The following is a 23,051-nucleotide window of genomic DNA, read 5'->3' as shown; positions in this document are numbered from 1 at the left end:
AGATGTTGTACGATGTAGTGCAGAGCCATATTAACAGCATCATCTGTTGATCTATTTGCTCGGTATGCAAATTGCAAGGGGTCTAACAGCGGATCCATGGTGGTTTTCAAGTGGGCCAACACTAGCCTTTCAAAGGTTTTCATGACTACAGATGTTAGAGCAACTGGTCAGTAGTCATTCAGTTCCTGGTGGGCTTCTTCGGCACTGGGATGATAATAGAGTATTTGAAGCAAGAAGGAACATAACACATCTCTAGTGATTTATTGAAAATATGGGTGAAGATGGGGGCCAATTGGTCAGCACAGACTTTTAAGCAAGAAGGAGTTATCTTGTCTGGGCCTGGAGCTTTCCCTGGCTTTTGTCTGTGAAATAGGTCTTACACTTCCTTTTCTGTGATCCCAAGGGGTTGTGAACCCAATGTGATGGGGTCAGTTGTAGGAGCCTTGTCTGTTGTTGGTGTGTCTGAGATGGGAGTTGAGATAGGTGGCTGTAGTTTCCTTTCAAACCTGCAGTAAAATTCATTCAGGTCATCTGCCAGTTGCTGATTACCTTCAGCCTGGGAAGGAAGTTTGCCATAGTCGGTGATATTTTTAAGAGTTTTCCACATGTTTGCTGGTTCATTTGCTGAAAACTGATTCTTTAGCTTTTCAGAGTAGCTTCTTTTTGCAGCTCTGATCTCCCTTGTCAATACATTTCTGGCCTGATTGTACAGCATTTTATCACCTTTTCTGTAGGCTTCCTCTTTGGAACGACATAGCTGCTTCAATCACCCCATATTAATTGAAGTGACAGATCTGGATACCGGGATATAAATATTTGAATAAGTCTATATTTTCTGGTGTTCCCCCTTACTAAAGGAGTAAAACTGCAGCTGCTAGCCACCTACAAGGCTGGCAAAGAAGTTCTAAAATATGTCCACCAAATGTTGGAAATGCAATCAGACATCAGGCACATATTATCATATGTAGTGGACATGAGCAAAAGCGAAAAAAAATTGGATGAAAATACTTGCATGGATAGAAAAAATGTTAAAACAGCACCTAGATTATAAACCAGAAATATTTTTGCTAGGCACAATATCAGAAAAATATGATAAACGGACTATATATAGTTAATATTGCATATCCTGATAGTAGTAAGAATTGTATTTGCACAGCATTGGAAAAATGAGGAAATATCCACAGAGGTAAGTATAATAAAAGAAATACCAGATTGCACAGAAAGGGATAGGTTGACATTAAAAATAAAGGATACAGATACAGAATATTTTTATATGGGATTTGTTTTATCTATGACTAGAAAATAGAGGTAGAAATTAGAAATTGAAAAAATATTACATATAAGCAGATAAACTCAAATAACACATTGTTCACAAAGCACGTATGTTTATATAAGAAAAATGTATAAAATGTTTAAAAATATATTTTTAAAAACTGCAACTGCTGAATAGTTAATTAATGTGAATTTGTTGCAAAACATTTAATAATGGAACAGTTGCCCAAACCTCATCTTATATTACTCTCTTTTGTTCAGATGCATCTGCCAAAAGGGAGAAATTGAAGTTGGAGGTTTCTGTTACAAAACTATCCTGACTGAAATATTTAAGCAAAATAGAAGAGGAAGATTCTTCAATTCATTGAATGATTCACTGACATTGTTCGGTAACTTTCTTTTCTGAATGAATTTAACTATACATAACTGCAATCGGGTAGAAAATCATGAAAATATTCTAATTGTTTCAGGTTTCCTGGTCTGGCAAGTAGCAGCTGGGTGGACAGTGTTGATTGGAGAAATGCTGTAGGGTGTTGAGGAAGAATTAAATGTCTTCCTCAACCTCTCAGTCCAATTCAGGGTTGCCCAAGTAGGGGCTAGAAACAGAAACTCATCAAATTTGCAAATCACACCAAGCTGGCAGGAATAGCCAACACTCCAGAAGATAGGCACAAGTTACAGAAGGATCTTGAAAGAGCTGAACATTGGGCGCTATCTAACAAAATGAAATTCAACAGCGAAAAAAGTAAGGTACTACTTTTAGGCAAAAAAAAATAAAATGCACAGGTACCATATATGTGGTACCTTGCTCAATAGTAGTAACTGTGAGAGGGATCTTGGAGTGTTAATGGACAACCATTTAGATATGAGCCAGCAGTGTGCAGCAGTTGCCAAAAAAGCCAACACAGTTCTAGGCTGTATAAACAGAGGGATAGAATCAAGATCATGTGAAGTGTTAATACCACTTTATAATGCCTTGGTAAGGTCACACTTGGAATATTGCATTCAGTTTTGGTCGCCACGATGTAAAAAGGATGTTGAGACTCTAGAAAGAGTGCAGAGAAGAGCAACAAAGATGATTAGGGGACTGGAGGCTAAAACATATGAAGAACAGTTGCAGGAACTGGGTATGTCTAGTTTAATGAAAAGAAGGACTAGGGGAGACATGATAGCAGTGTTCCAATATCTCAGGGGTTGCCATAAAGAAGAAGGAGTCAAACTATTCTCCAAAGCACCTGAGGGTAGAACAAGAAGCAATGGGTGGAAAGTAATCAAGGAGAGAAGCAACTTAGAACGAAGGAGAAATTTCCTGACAGTCAGAACAATTAATGAGTGGAACAACTTGCCTGCAGAAGTTGTGAATGCTCCAACACTGGAAATTTTTAAGAAAATGTTGGATAACCATTTGACTGAGATGGTGTAGGGTTTCCTGCCTGGGCAGGGGGTTGGACTAGAAGACCTCCAAGGTCGCTTCCAACTCGTTGTTGTTGTTGTTGTTGTTGTTGTTGTTGTTGTTGTTAAATATAATGAAGATGTCTTCATGAAACCTTCAATCTGCACATCTAAGATATAGAGCAGAAGACTTATATACCTCTTCACAGTGCTTTCCAGCCTTCTCTAAGCGTTTTACCAAATCAGCCTATTGCCCCCAACAATCTGGGTCCTCATTTTACCCACCTCGGAAGGATGGAAAGCTGAGTCAACCTTGAGCCAGTGAGAGCTGAACTGCCAAACTGCTGGCAGTTAGCAGTCAGCTATGTAGGCTGCAATACTGCATTCTAAGCATTATGCCACCATGGCTCATGTATATATTCTGTTAAGGAAAACGCTTTGAGTCATATGTACAATTATTTATGATATTCAGGGTTTCTTTTTAATGAATATGTGGTATGGAATCTTTTAACAGCTATGGGTTGTTCATTAGCCCTGGAGAACTATGGGCCTTTCACAGTTTTTGTGCCTTCTGGACGAATTTTTCCTCGATTTAACTTCAGTGTAAGTACTCTTCTTGCTTATTAATTTATTACTCCTAGTATTTGTGTCTGAAGTAAGACAATCAATGAACAAGATTATCATTTGGTATTTTTACTCACTGCATTTGTTTTTCAGAGCGAATTACAATGAAGGGGAAGGGAGCGGTAGAGGGATAATTATTTGCAGGACTAGCAAAGAAGGTGAAGTCTAGAAACCATGGTTTATCGTAAGGCCACCAACACTCCACATATTCTTAGTTTTAACAATAACGATCCACTGTCACACAAAAAGAGCTGCGTCAGATCACTATCTGGCAGAGTGAGAACCTACTGTAGCACCCAGCAAGCTACAGTTCAACAATTCAAGTATAATGGGTACACACAAGCATTTATTATAAGATGCCTGCACAAAATGCAAAGGAGAGAAAAGAAAGAAGGTAATGAACCCTAACCCTAACCCTATATGGCACACTCTGCCATACCTCAAAAACATTTCGGAAGCAGTATAACGCAGCTTCCAAGATCTGCAAGTGGGCATCACACACTGTTCAGAAGCTACCATATGAGGACAAATTATGCATTCTAAAGATCACTGGAAAGTGGGAGATACTTTCAATATAATCTACCAGATCCTCTGCATGGATTGCCCCTGTGACTTTGTAGGACAAGTGGGGAGGAAGCTAACCATCAGATTGCAAGAACACAAGCAAGCAGTCAGACTAGGAATCCCAAACTCATTAGTAGCCTCACATTGCAATGAACAAGGACACACATTTAATTTCACAGCAACTAAGATCATTGGCCATGCCATTACAAAAATAGCCAGGGAAATGATTATAGCCTAGGAAACGGGCCCCTGGTCAGTTAACAGGAGCGATGATTTACCACCAGTTTAGGACTTACTACTTAGTACTGAGGGACGCAGTAGCTCAGTGGCTAAGACACTGAGCTTGTCGATCAAAAGGTCAGCAGTTCAGCTGTTTGAATCCCTAGTGCCGCGTAACGGAGTGAGTTCCCGTTACTTGTCCCAGCTTCTGCCAACCTAGCAGTTTGAAAGCATGTAAAAAATGCAACTGGAAAAATAAGGACCACCTTTGGTGGGAAGGTAACAGCGTTCCATGTGCCTCTGGTGTTTAGTCATGCCGGCCACATGATCACGGAGACGTCTTCGGACAGTGCTGGCTCTTTGGCTTTGAAACAGAGATGAGCACCTGCCCCCTAGAGTCGGGAACCACTAGCACATATGTGTGAGGAGAACCTTTACCTTTTACCTTTACTTAGTACTGAAGTGCTTGGCAGAACAAGGAAACAATAGCCAATCATCAGCCATCAACACACCGATCAGCCAATAGGAAGGCACCACATAAACATAACTCATAGAATAGCCCATAGCATGTATTCCAATAGAGTGAAGTTCCCTGAGGATGAGTCTCCAGCATGAGTCTGAAAGCTCAGAAAAAATCTCTAGTCCTGGTGACTGACCCAGATTCAACCTTGCATCATTTTCCTGGCACACGTATATTTCCCTTCATTTGTAAGGTGAATCGCCATACAATGTATTGTGACACTGCCCTGCCAGGGATCACAACATTTTCCAAAATGTATAGGATCATTCTCTCAATAGTATTTTGTACATGCCAGAGTTTCATGGTGATTATATTTTATTATTTTAAAAAGTGACCTCAAAACTTGTCTAAAGAAAAGAAGGATAGTACCATAAAAAAAATTGAAGTGCTGTTGTCAGGTAATGTATCATCTAAGAGTTTTGAAAAAGTTTTGAAAAAGAAATAAAATAATGAATTAAAGGAGAATAAAAAAATAGAGAAATAATCCATTATGTGTCATCATAAGTTATTTGGTCTAATTTTAGGTATAGTGCTTGATATCTTTATAAAAACTGATATCGAATATTACATATTAGTACTTTTGGGTAGAGTGAAATTAAAATTTTTATACTAGACATGCTGCATACAGAGTGATGCTTTTTGATTTTGATATATCCTCTCTATGAAGGTCTCATATGCACAGGAATTCTGCAGGAAGCATATAGTAGCTGGGCTGCACTTACTACAAAGAACACATAACGCCAAGAGTTTTTGGACATTATCTGGACATAAAGTGACAGTTCATGAATCGGTAAATATTTTTTACAGACCTGAGATTCTAAAAATGAAGCTATAGCTCAAAATACAAGTTTGTCCTTTCCTTCCTGCCTGCCTGCCTTCATTCATTCATTCATTCATTCATTCCTGAAATTTTAGGTCAGTTTTAAATAGCTCAAGGAAAGGTGTCCAATATTTTCCTTTACAATCATTATACTCAGTATCACAATTATATTTCATTGATTTAATTCAAACATGTTATTCCTGGGAGCCCATTCAGGGACCGGTTAACCCTTTAAGAGATATTCCAAGTGGGTTTCAGATATGGCATCAGCTAAAATCCCAAGGCAGAGATGGAGATCTAATGATCATCATCTGGAAATCTCTTGTGGTTTTCAAGAGCATTGTTCCCTAGGTCACCAAATGTGAGATTCTGTTCATTATATTGGGTTTTAGGGATCAGTTTGGATTGTTGTTGTTGTTGTACTAGCCTCTCTGGGCAACTTGACTCCATTGCTGAGTTCATTCTGTCTTCTCTATGATTAGGGTCTGAGGGGGCTTGGATGGGCCTATCCCAGAACGTCTGGAGCCCAAAAATGTAGTGATTAGGGCATGAATTACTGTATGAAGGGCCCCCTGGTCCATTGATATACAAGACATGCCTCTGGAAAGCCCAGTGTTTCTATCTGTTTTGTGAACAGGAGCTGAGAGTCCAAAATGGCCCCCTAGATTGTACAGAAGTCTCACATAAGCGTCAACAATAGAATACCTCCAGATTTGGGAGAAGGATGGGTAAACCAAAAAAGCCTGTTTCTTCCCATTCCAACTCGTACCGACTCCAAGCACTAGGTTAGGACATAGTCTGGCTAGCCAGGGACTAAAATGTACAACTGGGTATCATCCACATATTGATGATTCTGATCACAATCCCGGCAGTCTCATGTAAGTGTTAAACAAAAGGGTAGAGAGAACTCAACTCTGCAGCAACCCCAAGTGAGGGGCCCTGGGTACAATCTCTTCCTACCTGTCATAGGTTTGCCTTGGTAAGGCCACACTTGGAATACTGCATCCAGTTTTGGTCGCCACAAGGTAAAAAAGATGTTGAGACTCTGGAAAGAGTGCAGAGAAGAGCCACAAAGATGATTAGAGGACTGGAGGCTAAAACATATAAAGAATGGTTGCTGGAACTCGGTATATCTAGTTCAATGAAAAGAAGGGCTGGGGGGACATGATAACAGTGTTCCAATATCTCAGGGGTTGCCACAAAGAAGAGGGAGTCAAGCTACCCTGTTTCTCTGAAAATAAGACATCCCCTGATAATAAGCCCAATCGGGCTTTTGAGTGCATGCACTAAAATAAGTCTCCCCCTGAAAATAAGCTCTCCCCCAAAATATTTAAATGCAGAAATCAGGTAAGACGGCAAGAGGAGCCCCATCTTGCTCCACGTGCCCAAAAATAATAAGACCTCCCCAAAAATAAGGCCAAGCGCTTATTTGGTGGTTCAAAAAAAGATGAGACAGGGTCTTATTTTCAGGGAAACACGGTATTCTCCAAAACACCTGAAGGCTTTGAAGCAATGGATGGAAACTAATCAAGGAGAGAAGCAATCTAGAACTAAGGAGAAATTTCCTGACAGTTAGAAAATTAATCAGTGGAACAACTTGCCTGCAGAAGTTATAACTGGTCCAACACTGGACATTTTTAAGAAGAGATTGAATAATCATTTGTCTGAAATGGTATAGGGTTTCCTGACTAAGCAGGGTTGGACTAGAAGACCTCCAAGGTCCCTTCCAACTCTGTTATTCTATTCTATTCTATTCTATTCTATTCTATTCTATTCTATTCTATTCTATTCTATTCTATTCTATTCCTGATTGAAACCAGGCACAGAGAAAGGAGGAGAACCAGAGTAAAACAGTGCCTCCCATCTCCAATGAAGCTAGTCCAAAAGGATATCATGGGTGACAGTATGCAAAACTGCTGAGAGCTCAAACAGCACAAGATTAGATGCACCATGTTGACCCACCATCAGTACAAATGATGAATGCCTTCCCCAACTGCACTCTACAATTCAAGAACAATAATTGCATTTACAAGTATTAACAATTGCAATAAAATGTCAAAGCAATAATAAAACTTAATCGTAGAGAAATATTTACCATAGGAAAACCTTGTATTGCTCTCCAGATGACCCCAATGAGGTTCAGAAACCCATATTCTCTAAAAGACAGCTATTACGTGATTGACTCCAATCTGCCAGCGGCTAATGGTATTATACATGTTACTGACAATATAAAGAAAATAGATGCCATGGACAACTCTGATAATGCTCAGGTATGATGAATATTCTTTTTCCTTATGAAAACAGTCATAGGCAATGTATGAGGATAATTCCTTAAACAAAATAGCTTTTAAGTATAGGCCACAATTGTACTTCTAACCTAGAATCAATCTAAAAAGATGTTTCCAACTTGCATGAGATCTGGATAGTTAGTAATGCAGTACCACAAGATATAATAAAAATATTGAAAAAAAGGAAATTTATTGATGCTTATTAACTATGTGTTATATGTGACCCCAAGAACAATCAGCAATAGCAATAGCACCTAGACTTATATACTGTTTCATAGCGCTTTTACAGCCCTCTCTAAGTGGTTTAGAATCAGCCTATTGCCCCCAACAATCTGAGTCCTCATTTTACTCACCTTGGAAGGATGGAAGGCTGAGTCAACCTTAAGCCTGGTGAGATTTGGACTGCCAACTGCAGCTAGCAGTCAGCTGAAATAGGCTGCAGTACTGCACTCTAACCACTGCGCCAAATCCTCTACACTCAACATGACCTAGGCAAGCCAAAATTTGGACACTCATGATCTAAAGCCTTTCTAGTAGCACTTTTTAATAGCATTAGACTCTTGTGAATGATTTGACACTATAAACTTCCACACAACCCTTACTGCATAATAGTAGGGTATACCAGGAAGCATATATCACTTAAAATATTATTTACTCCAGTTTTCCCATACTAATACCTGAGAAGATTTGGAATGTTGAGACAATGTGATAGCTACACTCATAAAATGTTAGCCATTACACTATGTTCTCTGCCATCTTCTTGAGACCAAAAGGCACTAAATATGGCATTAGAAGTTACTGCTTTATTGTGCAGCATACAATTTCCTAAATAACTTTATAATTGAAAGAAACTCCATAAAAACCTTGCTGGACACAATGGAAAATATAGCCCTCTCTAAGCGGTTTACAGAGTCAGCCTATTGCCCCCAACAATCTGGGTCCTCATTTTACCCACCTCAGAAGGATGGAAGGCTGAATCAACCTTGAGCCTGGTGAGATTCGAACTGCCAAATTGCAGTCAGCTGGCAGTCAGCAGAAGTAGCCTGCAGTACTGCGCTCTAATCATTGGCTCATAGATATATATAGATAGATAGACATGTATATTTAGTAATTTAGATTGTGCTATCATCATAGTTGCTAAGGAGCAAGTTCTACTGAACTCAATGGGAGGGAAAACATTGGGAGTACAACTCGGAGGTTTACTATACATTAGTTATGGCACAGAGTAGAAAGAGGAGATAAATGTGTCATTATTTGTTTGCGCTTATATATTTCATAATGGGATGCGGTGGCTCAGGGGCTAGGCCATTGAGCTTGCTGATTGAAAGGTCGGCAGCTCAGCAGTTCGAATCCCTAGTGCTGCTGTGTAATGAGGTGAGCTCCCGTTACTTGTCCCAGCTTCTGCCAACCTAGCAGTTTCGAAAGCATGTAAAAATGCAAGTAGAAAAAATAGGGACCACCTTAGTGGGAAAGTAACAGCGTTTCGTGTGCCTTTGCCGTTGAGTCATGCCGGCCACATGACCATGGAGACGTTTTTGGACAATGCTGGCTCTTCGGCTTTGAAATGGAGATGAGCACTGCCCCCTAGAGTCGGCAACGACTAGCATGTATGTGCGAGGGGAACCTTTACCTTTACCTATATATTTCATAACTACGCTGTTTCAAACCAAAATGAGTTTCTCTGTATGCCACCACTTTTCATTGTAATCTGTTTGTTTTTGCAGAAAACAATTGCAGAAATTCTTGCTTCTATGGAGTTTGCCAGCCGGTTTGAAACTATATTAGAAGTGAGTATCTCTCCTATATTCAGGAAGGGATAAAATGAAAGGTGATACTGCAGCTTCTTTTTTTATCAGAAAAAAATGCAGGTTTTGCTTTTTGTACATTTAATATTTTTATGACCCACGATAGAATACAGAACCAGGGTTCCCTTTTAAGAGCTCAAATAGAGGATTAACGATAATAGATGATAAAAATCATTAAAATATTAGTAAAACTCATGAAGAATTGATTTATTTCCATGATGTTGCTTTGGGGCAGTAAAAAAAATCATCCTTTCTTCACACAAGAAACAGGATCAGGATTTCTTTCCTTCAAATGTTCCTCCTATCCATTGTCTATGTGCAAAACTTTACTCAGAAACATCTGAATTGATCTATCATTGGATCATTTTCAACTAAAATTCTTTGCACCAAATCTTGTTCAGTAATCCTTAGTGAGCTACAGAAAGCATTTGACTATTTCAATAGGACTGTAGATTGGAACTTTGAACTGGAACTTTGTCAAGAATGCTGAGAATATCATCTATTATCTATAAAATATCTATATATTATCTATAAAATATATTATATTATCTATATTATATTATATTATATTATATTATTATATTATATTATTATATAATATATTATATTATAATATATTATAATCTATATTATAATCTATATTATATATTATAATATATAATATTATTATATTATATTATTATATAATATATTATATTATCTATAAAATATCATCTATTATCTATAAAATCATCTATTGCAATATCCTTCCTATAAAAGACTACTTCAGCTTCAATCGCAATATTACAAGAGCAAAAAATAGATTCAAGCTAAATGTCAACCGCTTCAAACTTGATTGCAGAAAATATGACTTCTGTAACAGAATTGTAATGCTTGGAACTCATTACCTGACTCCATAGTCTCTACTCAAAATCCCAAAATTTTCAACCAAAAACTGTCTACTATTAACCTCACCCCATTCCTAAAAGGACTATAAGGGGCGTGCATAAGAGCACAATAGTGCCTACCGTTCCTGTCCTATTGTTCCCTTCATTATATCAAATTAATATAGTTGATGCATATTTTTTTACTTATATATATATATTTTCTTCAAGATATGTTGTTTTATCTATGACAATTGTTTGTGTATACTGTTGTGACAAAAAGAAATAAAAAGAATAATAAAAAAAGAATAATTGATTCAAATGATTTAGCTACTTAGCATAATTCACCCCAAGAAATGTTGATTTTGTTAATTAATTATTTTACACTAAAGTTATCCCATGGCCATGGTGCTTAATATTTTGCAGAATTGTGGTCTTCCATCAATTTTGGATGGCCCTGGACCTTTTACTGTGTTTGTCCCAAGTAATGAAGCAGTGGATAAATTAAGAGATGGAAGGCTAATTTATCTCTTCACAGAGGTGAGACTCTTTTTGCTAATTAGTCTGAGGATTAAAAGGATGAGTTTTCATTCTGACCACACTCATAGATTGCTCATATAGCCAATTGTTTTATCTTCCCAATATGGGAAACATTGGTAAATTAGGACAACCATAAGAATTGGTTCAGTATGCCTTCTTAAGGGCAACATTCTATAAAATGTCTAATTTATAGCTTGTCCAAAAAGCCATTATTGTAAATATGGGTTTTTATTTTGTCCTATATCTGTTCTACTGCAGAATGTTGCTGTTAATTACAGAATTTAAATATTCTAATAGGTAGTATCAAATGGAAGTTTTATATATAGAGAGAGATTTTAATGTTACTAAATCTTCTATATACATATAGTATATATGTATACATATCTGAACAACATAAATGCACATACATAGATATGTGGGAACTGCTACATTGAAGAATTATTATGCCTATTGACCATTTTAATCCAAAGTTTTGCTATAGCTAATCGCAACTTCCAAAGGAGACTTCTCTAGTTTGAGAGTATCACAGGAAGTAGCATCTCCCATATGCTGAAGAAAAGTATGGGTATCTTTAAGAGGGCTTCTTGTGCCAATCTTAATACATGGATAGATTCATATGTAGTCCATCAAATGACTCAGCCCTAAGCAATTTAAAATTTTGGGAGTTAGACTTAACAGCTCAGTTAGTGACTGGTAGTTGATACTTGTTTGTGTCACTGGGGCTGAGGGTCTCGAAGGGGGCTGAACATGTGCGTTTGTTATATTATTTTGGGGCTGATAGGTCTGTTTTTACCGCAGCTGCTGTTTTATTGTGTGGTTTTTGTTTTTCTCTTCTTTTGTGTGTTTATATTTTTTAACACTTTTAGCCATCCAGTGCCAGGAACTTGTGATGGACAGCCATATAAACCATATTTATTTATTTTATTTATCAAATTCATTTACCACCCATGTCATAATTCAGGCAACTCTTATTTTATTTTATTTTATTTTATTAATCACATTTATATACCGCCCTATCTCCCGAGGGACTCAGGGCGGTTCACAGGCAAGTAAAAGACATATAAATACACACTAAAACCACATTTAAAAAACTTATTCTACAAAGCCGAATTAAAAAGCAATATAAATAATAAAAACCCATTTAAAACCAATATTAATTTAAAAACTAATCCAGTCCTGCGCAAATAAATAAGTGTGTTTTAAGCTCGCGACGGAAGGTTCGGAGGTCCGGAAGTTGACGAAGTCCTGGGGGAAGTTCGTTCCAGAACTTAGAGGCTTATATCAAAATAAAACAACATACAATAACAGATACAAATATCAAATGGATTAAAATTACAAAAATTAAAACAAACAAGAGTTTGGAGGGGGGAGGTAGGTTACCTTCTCTGTTGATAATTGATTGAAGAGAGAGGGGGGAGAGAGGAGAGAAAGGGAGGGAGGGAGAGAGAAAGAGAGAAAGAGAGAGAGAAAGAGAGAGAGAGAAAGAGAGAGAGAGAAATTCAACCAAACTATCTGGGGTAGGAATATTTCACTATTTGAATATACTCCTCTTCAAAAATCTGGGGTATTAACCAGTGGTGGGATTCAAATTTTTTAACAACCGGTTCTGTGGGTGTGGCTTATTTTGGGGTGTGGCTTGGTGGTCATGTGACTGGGTGGGCGTGTCTAGCTGTTCATGTGACTGGGTGGCCATGGCTATGGGCATAGAAACTACTCAGAGGGCTAAAAAAAGTCACTTCTGACTGGTCCTCGCACTTATGACCATCCTCACATTTATGCCCATTGCAGCATTTTTAGCAACCATGTCACGCATTTCACAACTGCTTCTCTTCACCACGGTTACAAGATAGGGCACAAAATGTAAAATGTGAGGACAGTTGTAGATGTGAAGACCGGTCAAAAGTGTGAGGACAGGTCAAAAATAACTTTTTCAGCCCTCTGAGTAGTCCCTATGCACAAAATGCTGCAACAGACATAAATGATGACCAGTAATAAGTGTGAGGACTGGTCTAAAGTGTGAGAACCTGTCAGAAATCACTTTTTTCAGCCGTGTGGGTAGTCCCTATGCACTTATGACCAGTCATCATTTATGCCTGTTGCAGCATTTTTAATAACGATGTCACTCATGTCACAACTGTGGTGCTTCATGTGATCAGGTGGGCATGTCCAGGTGGGCATGTGACATAGCTTCTTTGCCCTAATGACTGTTTGCTGCAATGTTCTTAAGTGTGAAAAAACGGTCATACGTCACTTTTTCAGTGCCATGCTTGTTAAACCAATTACCAGAACAAATCCATTCTCCCTCCCTCTTTCTCTCCATCTTTCTCTCCTTAATCTCTCTTTCTCCCTCCCTCTCTTTTTCTCTATCTTTCTCCCCACCTTTCTCTCCTTCATCTTTCTCCCCCCTCTTTCTCTCAATCTTTGTCTCCTTAATCTTTCTTTCTCCCTCCCTCTCTTTCTCTCCATCTTTCTCCCCCCTTTCTCTCCTTCATCTTTCTCCACCCTCTTTCTCTCAATCTTTCTCTCCTTAATCTCTCTTTCTCCCTCCTTCTCTTTCTCTCCATCTTTCTCCCCCCTTTCTCTTCTTCATCTTTCTCCCCCTTCTATCCTTCATCTCTCTTTCTCTCCTTCATCATTTTCTGCCCCCTTCTTTCTCTCTATCACTCTTTCTCCAGATGGGGTAGGGTAGGCTGGCACTGCGTGGGTGGCAGGACAGTCCTGCTGGGTGGGCAGCAGGCTGAGGCAATTGACACACGCTTCGCTGCCCACCCGATCCAAGCTCCTTGCTGGCCGCGCTTTAATCGCTGGCTAGAGAGACGCTTGGATGCAGGCAGGCTTCTGTCGGCGGCCGCGTGGCGCTTGGATCGGGTGGGCAGAGAAGTGCCTGGATCGGGTGGGCAGTGGCCACAAGCCTGCCTGCATCCAAGCGTCTCTCTAGCCAGCGATTAAAGCGCCTCACTGGCCACGTGTCCAGCGAGGAGCTTGAATCAGCTGACTAGCAAAAGGCTTGGATGCAGGCAGGCTTCGGTCAGTGGCCACGTGGCACTTGGATTGGGTGGGCAGCAAGGTGCATGGATTGGGTGGGCAGCAGCTTGTGTCCGCTGCTCACCGGATCCTTGCACCTCCATGCCCACCCGACACCGGTAAGTAATGGTGGGGAGGGGAGGGGCAAGGGGCGGGGTGAACCAGCAATTTAACAAACGGTTCGGCCGAACCGCCTAGAACCGGCAGAATCCCACCACTGGTATTAACCCAATAGTCAGGTAGATGTTTAGAGTAGGATTAGATCAATTTCCTTTAATCTAATGCAACGATCTTTGATCCCGCTGGCTGGAAAATTCTTGGATTTGAAGTCCAGCCATCTTCAAGGTGCTGAGACTGAGAAACACTGATCTAATGAGTGGAGGAAACCCATGGATCTCTCTAATTTGGAGGAAAGGCAAAACAATTTTGACATCTTTTAGGGTAATCTTGCTTTCAGCAGTCTTTGAGGTCTCTGTCTCTGCTGCTGTTTCTGCAACAAAGTGAACTATCTGGCTGATATCAGCAGAATAAATTGCAAAGATAATGTTGTATGTCAGCTGTCTATAACAGCAAAACGTCTGGTATTTGCCACAGCATTTAAAACAAGCACATTTTATTAAAAGAGCATTTAAAACAAGCATTTAAAACAAGCACAGCATTTAAAACAAGCACATTTTATTAAAAGAGATAGGCTCTTAATTAGGTAAATTGAAAGTCAGTCTGTATACATTCTTCAGTAACATTGAGCAGAATGGCAAAGCATAATTTTAAATACAATAAACATGCTTTTCCCAACTTAGCCTTTAGTAAAACTGTTTTTACAACAGACACATGCTAATGTAAGGTTTGATTTAGAACACAGCAATTTAGAGGTGTGGGGTTTTGTTTAAATTGGAATGGGAAAGTCAGAATCTAACTGCAGAGTAGAGAACGTATGATTGATAGTAAGTACAGAGGGAAGAATTAACCTGCAGCTTTTAATTTTCATTTTATCACTCTGGTCCAATGCAAAAATCTTTTCTTGTTAAATTCAAACTTTTTAGAGTGAAAATTAATTCGGGATATTCATTTAAATCATGCTGTCCTTCAGGAAGAAACTGATTTTGAAATATAATTTACATGAACAAGAGGGTGTTATTCACAATCTCTTGTGCAATCATCAGCCATTAAATCTAAGGACAGTCTGTAATTGTTTTTTCCCCCCTGTACTAGGGCATAAATAAGCTTCAGGAACTGGTGAAACATCATATCTATCCCACAGCAGCGGTAAGGTTGTTTTTGCTTTCCAAGTTCATTTCATCACTTTCACATATAATTTGCTCCTTGCCAAGGCTCTTGAACTGGTGAAGAGGAAATGCAGATGGACATTTCCTAAAGGCCTATGTATCATTTGAGACTAGTTCCCTTTCTTTAGGAAACTAGCACAATAAAAATAGAACAGTAGGAACAAGCATGCCATTTATGCCATGCTATTACAAGTCTTTTCAAAAGAGGTAGTAATTCATCATTGTTAATCTATTTCTTTAAAACTAATTAAAACGAACAGGGGCTGTCTTCACTTTGCCCAGTAAGAAACCCCTGTTTGTGATCCCATTGTTTAGTTTTAAATATGCATCTTAATCTTCTGCATGGCCTCTTCATGCAGAAGAGGTTGAAAACATGCAGAAGAGGCCTTCATCCTGCAGTGGATAGGCAATGGCTAGAATAATGATGATGATCTTAATCTTAAAACATTCTCCCAGGCAGAAACCTCTCATGTCCATTTGTAAACTAGGTTATGACATTAGATGTTCTCAGACATTTAATGTGCCTTAGATGGACAAAATCTTTACTGGATTGTCTCCTGAAATTGTTTCCTGTATCTTGTAATTTTCAGTTCAAAATTATAATTGGACCTTCTCCGTATGTATTCTCAAATAATTGTGTTGTTGCCAATGAGATGTAATTTCAGTCAATGTCTAAGAGACTACATGTGACCATGGGTGGAGCCCTGTTTGGATCAAGACCAATGGAGTTAAGGAAGGTTGTGACTCCACCAGAAAAACTCCATCCAGATGAACCTCCAGTGAGAAAACAGCCAGCAACGAAAGCATTTCCCTGGTTCTAATGAAAGCGACTCATGAACTGAACATATTGGTCCAAGACCTGAACTCCTAAGAATGTTAATTGTATGTGAGCTGGGCGCCTATATAAATCAAATAAATATCTGAATGAATTCGATCTTTTCCAGGTCTATGTAGAAAGACTAATAATGATGCCACATATTCTGACCATGGCAAACCAACTGCTGACAGTTGATATCAGTGAGGATGTAAGTATTATTACACTGAAATTTCTAGAATATTAATATCCTATCTGACGGGAGACTGGAGAAGTTTTCCATGATTCTAACTACATTCCATGGGCAGTAGCTAGTAGGTTTGTGTTCAAATTCTTTTTATGTAGAGCTCTCTCCACTATTGAGGAAATATTTTCCACTTTTCTACTGCAAAAGCAGTTATCCCAACACCTTGACAGCAGATGTGCTATTCAGCAGGTTCTGACAAATTCTGGAGAACCAGTAGTGGAAATTTTGAGTAGAGAACCAGCAAATACCACCTTTGACTGGCCCCGGAGTCAGGTGGGAATGGACATTTTGCAATATCCTTTCCTCAGGAGTGAGGATGGAATGGGGATTTTGCAGTATCCTTCCCCTGGAGTGGGGTGGGAATGGAGATTTTGCAGTATCATTCCCCTGCCATGCCCACCAAGCCACACCACACTCACCAAGCCATGCCCACAGAACCGGTAGTAAAAAATTTGAATTCTATCACTGTTTGAAAGGGTCTATCTTGCACACATGTATTTCAAAGGCTTCTAGCAATGCAGTGAGCAAATCCTTTTTATTTTTTTATTCCAGGGAAGGATCCTGTTGGATAATTCCAAGGTTATGATAAACAAAAGTGATATTTTGGCCTCAAACGGTATTATTCATACTTTGGATGGTATTTTGATTCCTTCATCAATACTCCCAATTCTGCCAAAGAAGTGTAATGAAGTACATTATAAAATTGTGGAGGTAAACCAAATATGCCCAATCTCCTCTTTCTCTTGTATAAGTTTTTCCTATGCATTAAATGGAAAGATCTGGTGTGATGAGAAAAGGCTACATTCTCTCAGGACAAACCCAGTTTGTTCATTGGGTGTGAGATGATGACCAGTCCAATTCCAATAGCTTTTTCCCCATGTATGTTTTCTGCAAATTCAGCTCTTTTCTCATGAATATTTACAATATTCCTAGACTATTTTTAACCTCAAAAGCAATTTGGCTCTTCAGAGGCCACCATATTGCATTTCCTGTGAGAACTAGCCTTTCCTGTTGACTCAGCCTCTGCAAGTTAGCCTGTTGAGGATTCAGCACCTTTCTGAAAACATCTGCTTCCTGTTGCTGATACAGAGAAGCAGTCAGGCTTCTAGGCCCTGACCTTATGTAGTGCCTGTTGCAGTGCTCCTGTGGCTACTACAGGACAGATGTATTAAGTTTTTTTTAAAAAAAAAATTGGACCAATTTTCATCTGTGTTACCTACAAGCTATAAAAGGAGAGTATATTCTTTAAGATGCTTGGTACAATTTTAAGCAGCAGAAAGAAATATGGCAAAATTGTGTTAGAATACTGTAAGCGTAGTAGAAAATAAGCAGCTTCTGTTTTTGTTATAATGTTGTGTTGAATATTTCCTCTGCATTTGTCATTCATCCTGTTTGAAGAGTTTAATTTCCCTTTTCCACAAAAGAAAACATTTAGTGAAATTCTGATGGATGAAATGGGATGGAGCAAGCATGCTCCACTGGATTTTTGCTTGCTTGCTTGCTTGCTTGCTTTAATAGTACAGAGAGAGAAAAAGAAAAATGTTTTAAAATAATAAAAAGTGAGAGTGAGAAAAAGAAAAAGCAATGCAATTGAAATCAAAATATCATTTCTCCAGTGATATGGAGACTCACCGGCTTCCGAAGTTTCAAATAAAATCACAGAGGAAGACCTCAAAAGGAAGAACTTTCCCCCTCTAAATCTAGAAGCAGTGATAACTGCAGAGCAATGGAGGAAAGGGTACTAAAAAAACACCACAGTGGCACCACCTTCTGCCCTTTTGAACCCAATACCTCAAAATAAATTTTAAAGTTCCTGGGGAATGAGGTATTAGAAGAATTTTTTTTTGTACAAGGAGAAATCTTTCAGGAACCCAGAAGATAAATTTTTGCACAGTATAATTTGCTACTAGGCTACTCATTAAGCATTGCAGGATTTAACAGAGTTAGAAGGGACCTTGTAGGTCATCTAGTCCAACCCCCCCTCCAAGCAGGAGACCTCACACCATTTCTGACAGATGGCAGTCCAGTCTCTTCTTGAAAGCTTCCAGTGATGAAGCTCCCACAACTTCTGAAGACAAGCTGTTCCATTGGTTGATTGCTCTCACTGTCAGGAAGATTTCTCCTTATTTCTAGGTTGAATCTCTCCTTGTTCAGTTTCCATCCATTATTCCTTGTCTGGCCTTCAGATGCTTTGGAAAATAGCTTGACACCGTCCTCTCTGTGGAAGCCCCTCAAATATTGAAACACTGCGATCATGTCTCCCCTGGTCCTTCTCTTCACTAGACTAGCCATGCCCAGTTCCTGCAACCGTTCTTCATATGTTTTAACCTCCAGTCCCCTAATCAATTTGGTTGCTTTTCTCCGCACTCTTTCTAGAGTCTCAACATCTTTTTTACAGTATGGTGACTAAAACTGGATGCAATATTCTAGATGTGGTCTTACTAAGGCTTTATAGAGTGGTATTAGTACCTCACTTGATCTTGATTGTAATTCTTTCCAGAGAGAAAATAGAAGATAGCAAGATGGGGATAAACAGAGAGAATATATGTTACCCTCAAAGAATTCAGTAGCAATCTTTAGCTCAGAGCAAGGAAACATTTGGCAGATATAATTTTCCTCATAATCATAGCCCTGAGGAAAGAGGGTCAATCAGTTTTCCCCTAAACTGTCAAAGAGATCAGTCTGATCTGAGGAAGCAACATGTCCCTCTGTAGACATAAGAAAACGTTCAAGTTTTCTTGTTGCAAGCTCCTTAGGAGCCAGAATTAAGTACTAGGTGTTATTGAGTTGCTGGTCTACTGAGTTTCCCTCTTATATCTTCTAAGGCTACAATGCATTCCATTTATCCAGCAACGTAGGTAATGACGATATTCATATTTCTCATCCAGCAACCAGTGTTTGTTTAAAATGAAACTAAATTAAATTTAAATTAAATTAATTAATTTAATTAAATTAAAAAGTCAATTAAAACAGCTGATAAATATCAGAAATAAAATTCTGAGCTGAGGTTAACCTGTTGAGTTCTTGGTGCATTCTATAGATTGTTTTCTTGCAGAAGTTTTATTACCAGACTAACACTGATGGTGTAACATAGCCTTGTAATAAAGCATGTACAGATCAGAGAACACAAAAACTCAATAAAATTCCTGAGTGCATCATATTTTAAGTTCTTCTTAGATGCATGTTTTCTGTGTGAACACGGAGGATTTTTCATGGATTTATCGCTGAGCAGAACAATGAAGGTGTCCATGAAATAACATATCAGTCTGCATTATCTTTATGTGCAGCATGGGAGGGGAATAGATGATCATATAATTCTGTTTTAAATTAATTTTGCCCATACATAATCTGCAAACTATCTTTCTTCAATCTGGCAGCTTTGAGGGCAGGTATAAGTTTAGCAATGCAACATTTTTAAAAAGTCTGTTAATCAATTAATTATTTCTTATCTTTGGCTTTTATTACAGGGTTCTTGTGTGGATTGTGAGCTCCTTAAAAGCAGCATTTGTCCTCCTGGGAGCCAAATTATGGTAATTGGCCCTGATTTTTTTCTGTATGGAGATTGTGTTTTGTGACCCATTCATGGGAAACAGTGCTAATAATAATGCTAATAAAAAGCATGAATATGCAATGTTAATGAATAGTATGAATATTAGCTGGCATGACTTCTATTTGCAACCTTTCAAACCTTCCAGATTCTGATACCTTTGGTGAAGTCAGCCCTCTATCTTTCAAATGTAATTCTAGATAGCAGACATATGCTCAACGGATACCCAGCATTGTATAAATAAACCAGGAAGGAAATAAAAAATTGATCAGAATCAGTACAGGGCAGAATCAGCACTCAACCTGCATTGGCATCTTTGAGGTCAAATTAATACAGGCTTGAAATGGTCCGCTTTGGCTGGCGTCAGCTGGAAGGACTTCAATTATTTGAACTGCCTTTTGTTTCTTCATGTTTAGCTGTTACATTTCAGTCCTCTTGCAACTGCTGTTCTAGTTTTCTGTTAGTTCTGGAACAGCGGGTTGGTTACAGCAGTTGAGACAATAGTGATTTCCAAGGACTTCAAAATGTACAACCCTGTTATAATGCCGGTTGTACTTCGACAGTATCAAAAATGATTTACATTAGAACAACCGAGCAAGCTTGTAGGCTGTGGAAACTGCGAATGCATATTTCTTACAGCCATTGCATCTGCAAAATACTGTTTTGTGGAACACTGTTAACAATGAATTGATTGCTGCTTGCATTCTAGATATTTTAATTCTTTAGAACAAGCCTTGATTATTCCTTGAAGTGTTCCTTACTTAAAAAGAAAAAATGAGAGAGAGTCTTCATATGGTTTTCTGAAATTGTGTATTTAAAAAGCAGAATACAAAATTATGTTGAAACCTCTTGTTGTTCTATAATATTGTTCTGCTGAAGTAAGTGAATTTACAATGGAATTCTCTGAAGTTCTCTAAAATTGCCTTCTTCCCCATCTCTATGCAGAATAGATAACTGCCTTGTGATGTGTTGGCTCCTAATCAAAAAAAGAGGGGAGGGGGAAACCTTGCTTGCAACACAATTTCTGTTATGGCTTCCTTGTTCTGTCTCTTTGTGAGGTGAACTAGAGTGCTATCTTGAAAAGCATGATTTCTCTTGTCTGTCAGAGAGGAAACTGCTTTTCCTGTTTGTAGCTCTCCTTATAATTTTGCCTCTCTTTGAACATTCATTGGCTGGCAAAAGGTCATGGAACATATGTAAAAACGTGGAACATATATGAACCATGCTTTTTTTAAATTGTAATTTATTTTGCTTCCAAAGGAAGACAAGGCTTTTCCAACAGAGTGCGTTTATACACATGATCCGCTTGGTTTGAATGTTCTGAAGAAGGGCTGCCAGAGATATTGCACTCTGACCGAAGAGGTAAGTGTAAAGTATTCAGCAGGGAACATTTATTATGAAACACCATGTTTCCCTCATTCCAAAATTTAATCAGCAGATTCCTTTCTTATTTACCATTTGTAAATAATGGTAAATAAATGGTGAATGGTTTGTATTATAAGTATTAAGTATTTTTAAATACTTATACACAGGTTAAGACTCCCCCAGGTCTGTTCACCTCTTCCTATTTTGTGTGACTGAAGCTGCTTTGGAAATATAAAGAGATTCATGAGTCCACATAAATGTACACGTACTCACTCTTCCTCTTTCTCACACACATCACATATATTCATACAAGAAATAGCAAAAGGAAGTTCTCCCCCTCCTTACCTCCAGAAATCAGGAGTGTCCTCAGGGTGTGGATTGCACGGTGAAAAAGAACAGAGTTTCAGTTGTCCCATCACAACCACCATCTTGGCCACATGATGTGTATGAGGTATTGTCAAACAATTTGGGATAGCTGCCTTGCATTTTGCCAGAGGTTAGTTCAAAGATTTAAAGAGTGCCAGAGGCTGATGCTGATCGCTTATTTTACTTTCTGCCCAGAAAAAAAGATCCCTTTGTTACATAACCAACCTTGATAAAGGAGCGGGCCTCTTTATTATGGAAAAACTTTTAAAAAGGCAAAAACAATATTTGTCTTCCCTTGAGTTGAATGTCTATGGAGATTCTCAGTCATTCAGGTCATGGTTATCTCAAAAGTGCTTTTTCAAAAGGCAACTGACTTTCTTTGTTTTTCCTTGAAGACGTATCACTACTCATCCAAAAATCTTCATCCAATTTGGCAGGAGGTTGGGGGAGGGGGATTGAAGGATTTGTTCTGATAGAATGGTGTGGGATGGAAGGATCATATTTCTTATTCATGGGATAAGATTCCACCGATCTCCTGTCTACCACACAGTTCTTTCAACAGTCCCCAAGAAGGTTCCACACTCTGATTTAGGTGACTCTGAGGGAACAGATTAACCAAGTGGCCTCAATGACTCTCAGAGAGAGTGCTAATGACGAGATGACTACAAAGAAATTTAACCCTTCCATTCCACCCACCCATCCCATCAGAACTAATCCTTCCATCCGCAAAACCATCCTGCCACAACTGATGAAGCTTCTTGGATGAGAAGTGAAACATCTTCAATGAAAAACAGAGAAAGTCCAGTTGCCTCTTGAAAAGGCACCATTGGGACTTCCATTGAGTTGGTCTCTTGGGTAAGAGGGGGGTGGGGCGGGAGGAGGGTATAGCTATACTTTGATAATGGAAGAAAAATGGCACAATAACACTTTTTTTTGCTGCTGTTGTATATATTAATTTAAAAGAAACCTGGATGCTGCAAAGGATTTTTCGGTCTTTCCTGCACCCCATGTCCTGGTGGATATAGCAATCCATGCTATGATAAAGGAAGGGTAAGTGTATGAGAGATGGGAGGTGGGGAAAAGTATAAATGACAGCGTAGATATAAACAATTAAGAGACAGTAATGGATGAGTCAGTTAACAGCTTATCTCATAGCACTTTTACCAGCTGACAAAAAATCTGAAAGAAGCATTTTAAAGCATACCAGGAGACTCCATCCCTGATGAACTCACTAAAAATAGGGCTTCTTATTACATTTGTATTGATTTCTTATTCCAAGAGACTATATTTATCACAGACAAGCCTTAAAGATGCTTTTCTGAAATCTGTGTAGCTTCTTGACTTAGCCTTCCATCCTTCTGAAGTTGGTAAAATGAGGACCCAGATTGCTGGAGGCAATAGGCTGACTCTGCTTAGAGAGAGCTGTAAAGCACTGTGCAAGATCAAGGAAGCAAAATAGCAATATTTTAGACTTAGACTTATATACAAGTCTAAG

The 23,051-nt window shown here is 38.7% G+C and overlaps 1 protein-coding gene across 1 annotated transcript in view; it reads left to right on the top strand.

Annotated features, from left to right (window-relative positions):
- STAB1 (stabilin 1) overlaps positions 1-23,051 on the top strand; it is a 139,278-nt gene that overhangs the window by 37,090 nt on the left and 79,137 nt on the right. The window contains exons 10-21 of the mRNA XM_058173998.1: positions 1,534-1,661; positions 3,179-3,267; positions 5,259-5,381; positions 7,535-7,681; positions 9,424-9,486; positions 10,794-10,907; positions 15,144-15,197; positions 16,162-16,242; positions 16,831-16,989; positions 19,746-19,808; positions 21,086-21,187; positions 22,520-22,606. Coding sequence (XP_058029981.1) covers positions 1,534-1,661; positions 3,179-3,267; positions 5,259-5,381; positions 7,535-7,681; positions 9,424-9,486; positions 10,794-10,907; positions 15,144-15,197; positions 16,162-16,242; positions 16,831-16,989; positions 19,746-19,808; positions 21,086-21,187; positions 22,520-22,606 — 1,210 coding nt within the window. The remainder of the gene's footprint in view (positions 1-1,533; positions 1,662-3,178; positions 3,268-5,258; positions 5,382-7,534; positions 7,682-9,423; positions 9,487-10,793; positions 10,908-15,143; positions 15,198-16,161; positions 16,243-16,830; positions 16,990-19,745; positions 19,809-21,085; positions 21,188-22,519; positions 22,607-23,051) is intronic.

This window comes from Ahaetulla prasina, chromosome 2 (assembly GCF_028640845.1).
Source record: "Ahaetulla prasina isolate Xishuangbanna chromosome 2, ASM2864084v1, whole genome shotgun sequence".
Taxonomy (NCBI): domain Eukaryota; kingdom Metazoa; phylum Chordata; class Lepidosauria; order Squamata; family Colubridae; genus Ahaetulla; species Ahaetulla prasina.
The sequence above is the reverse complement of the archived record's forward strand: the minus strand, read 5'-3'. Positions and strand labels throughout refer to the sequence as shown.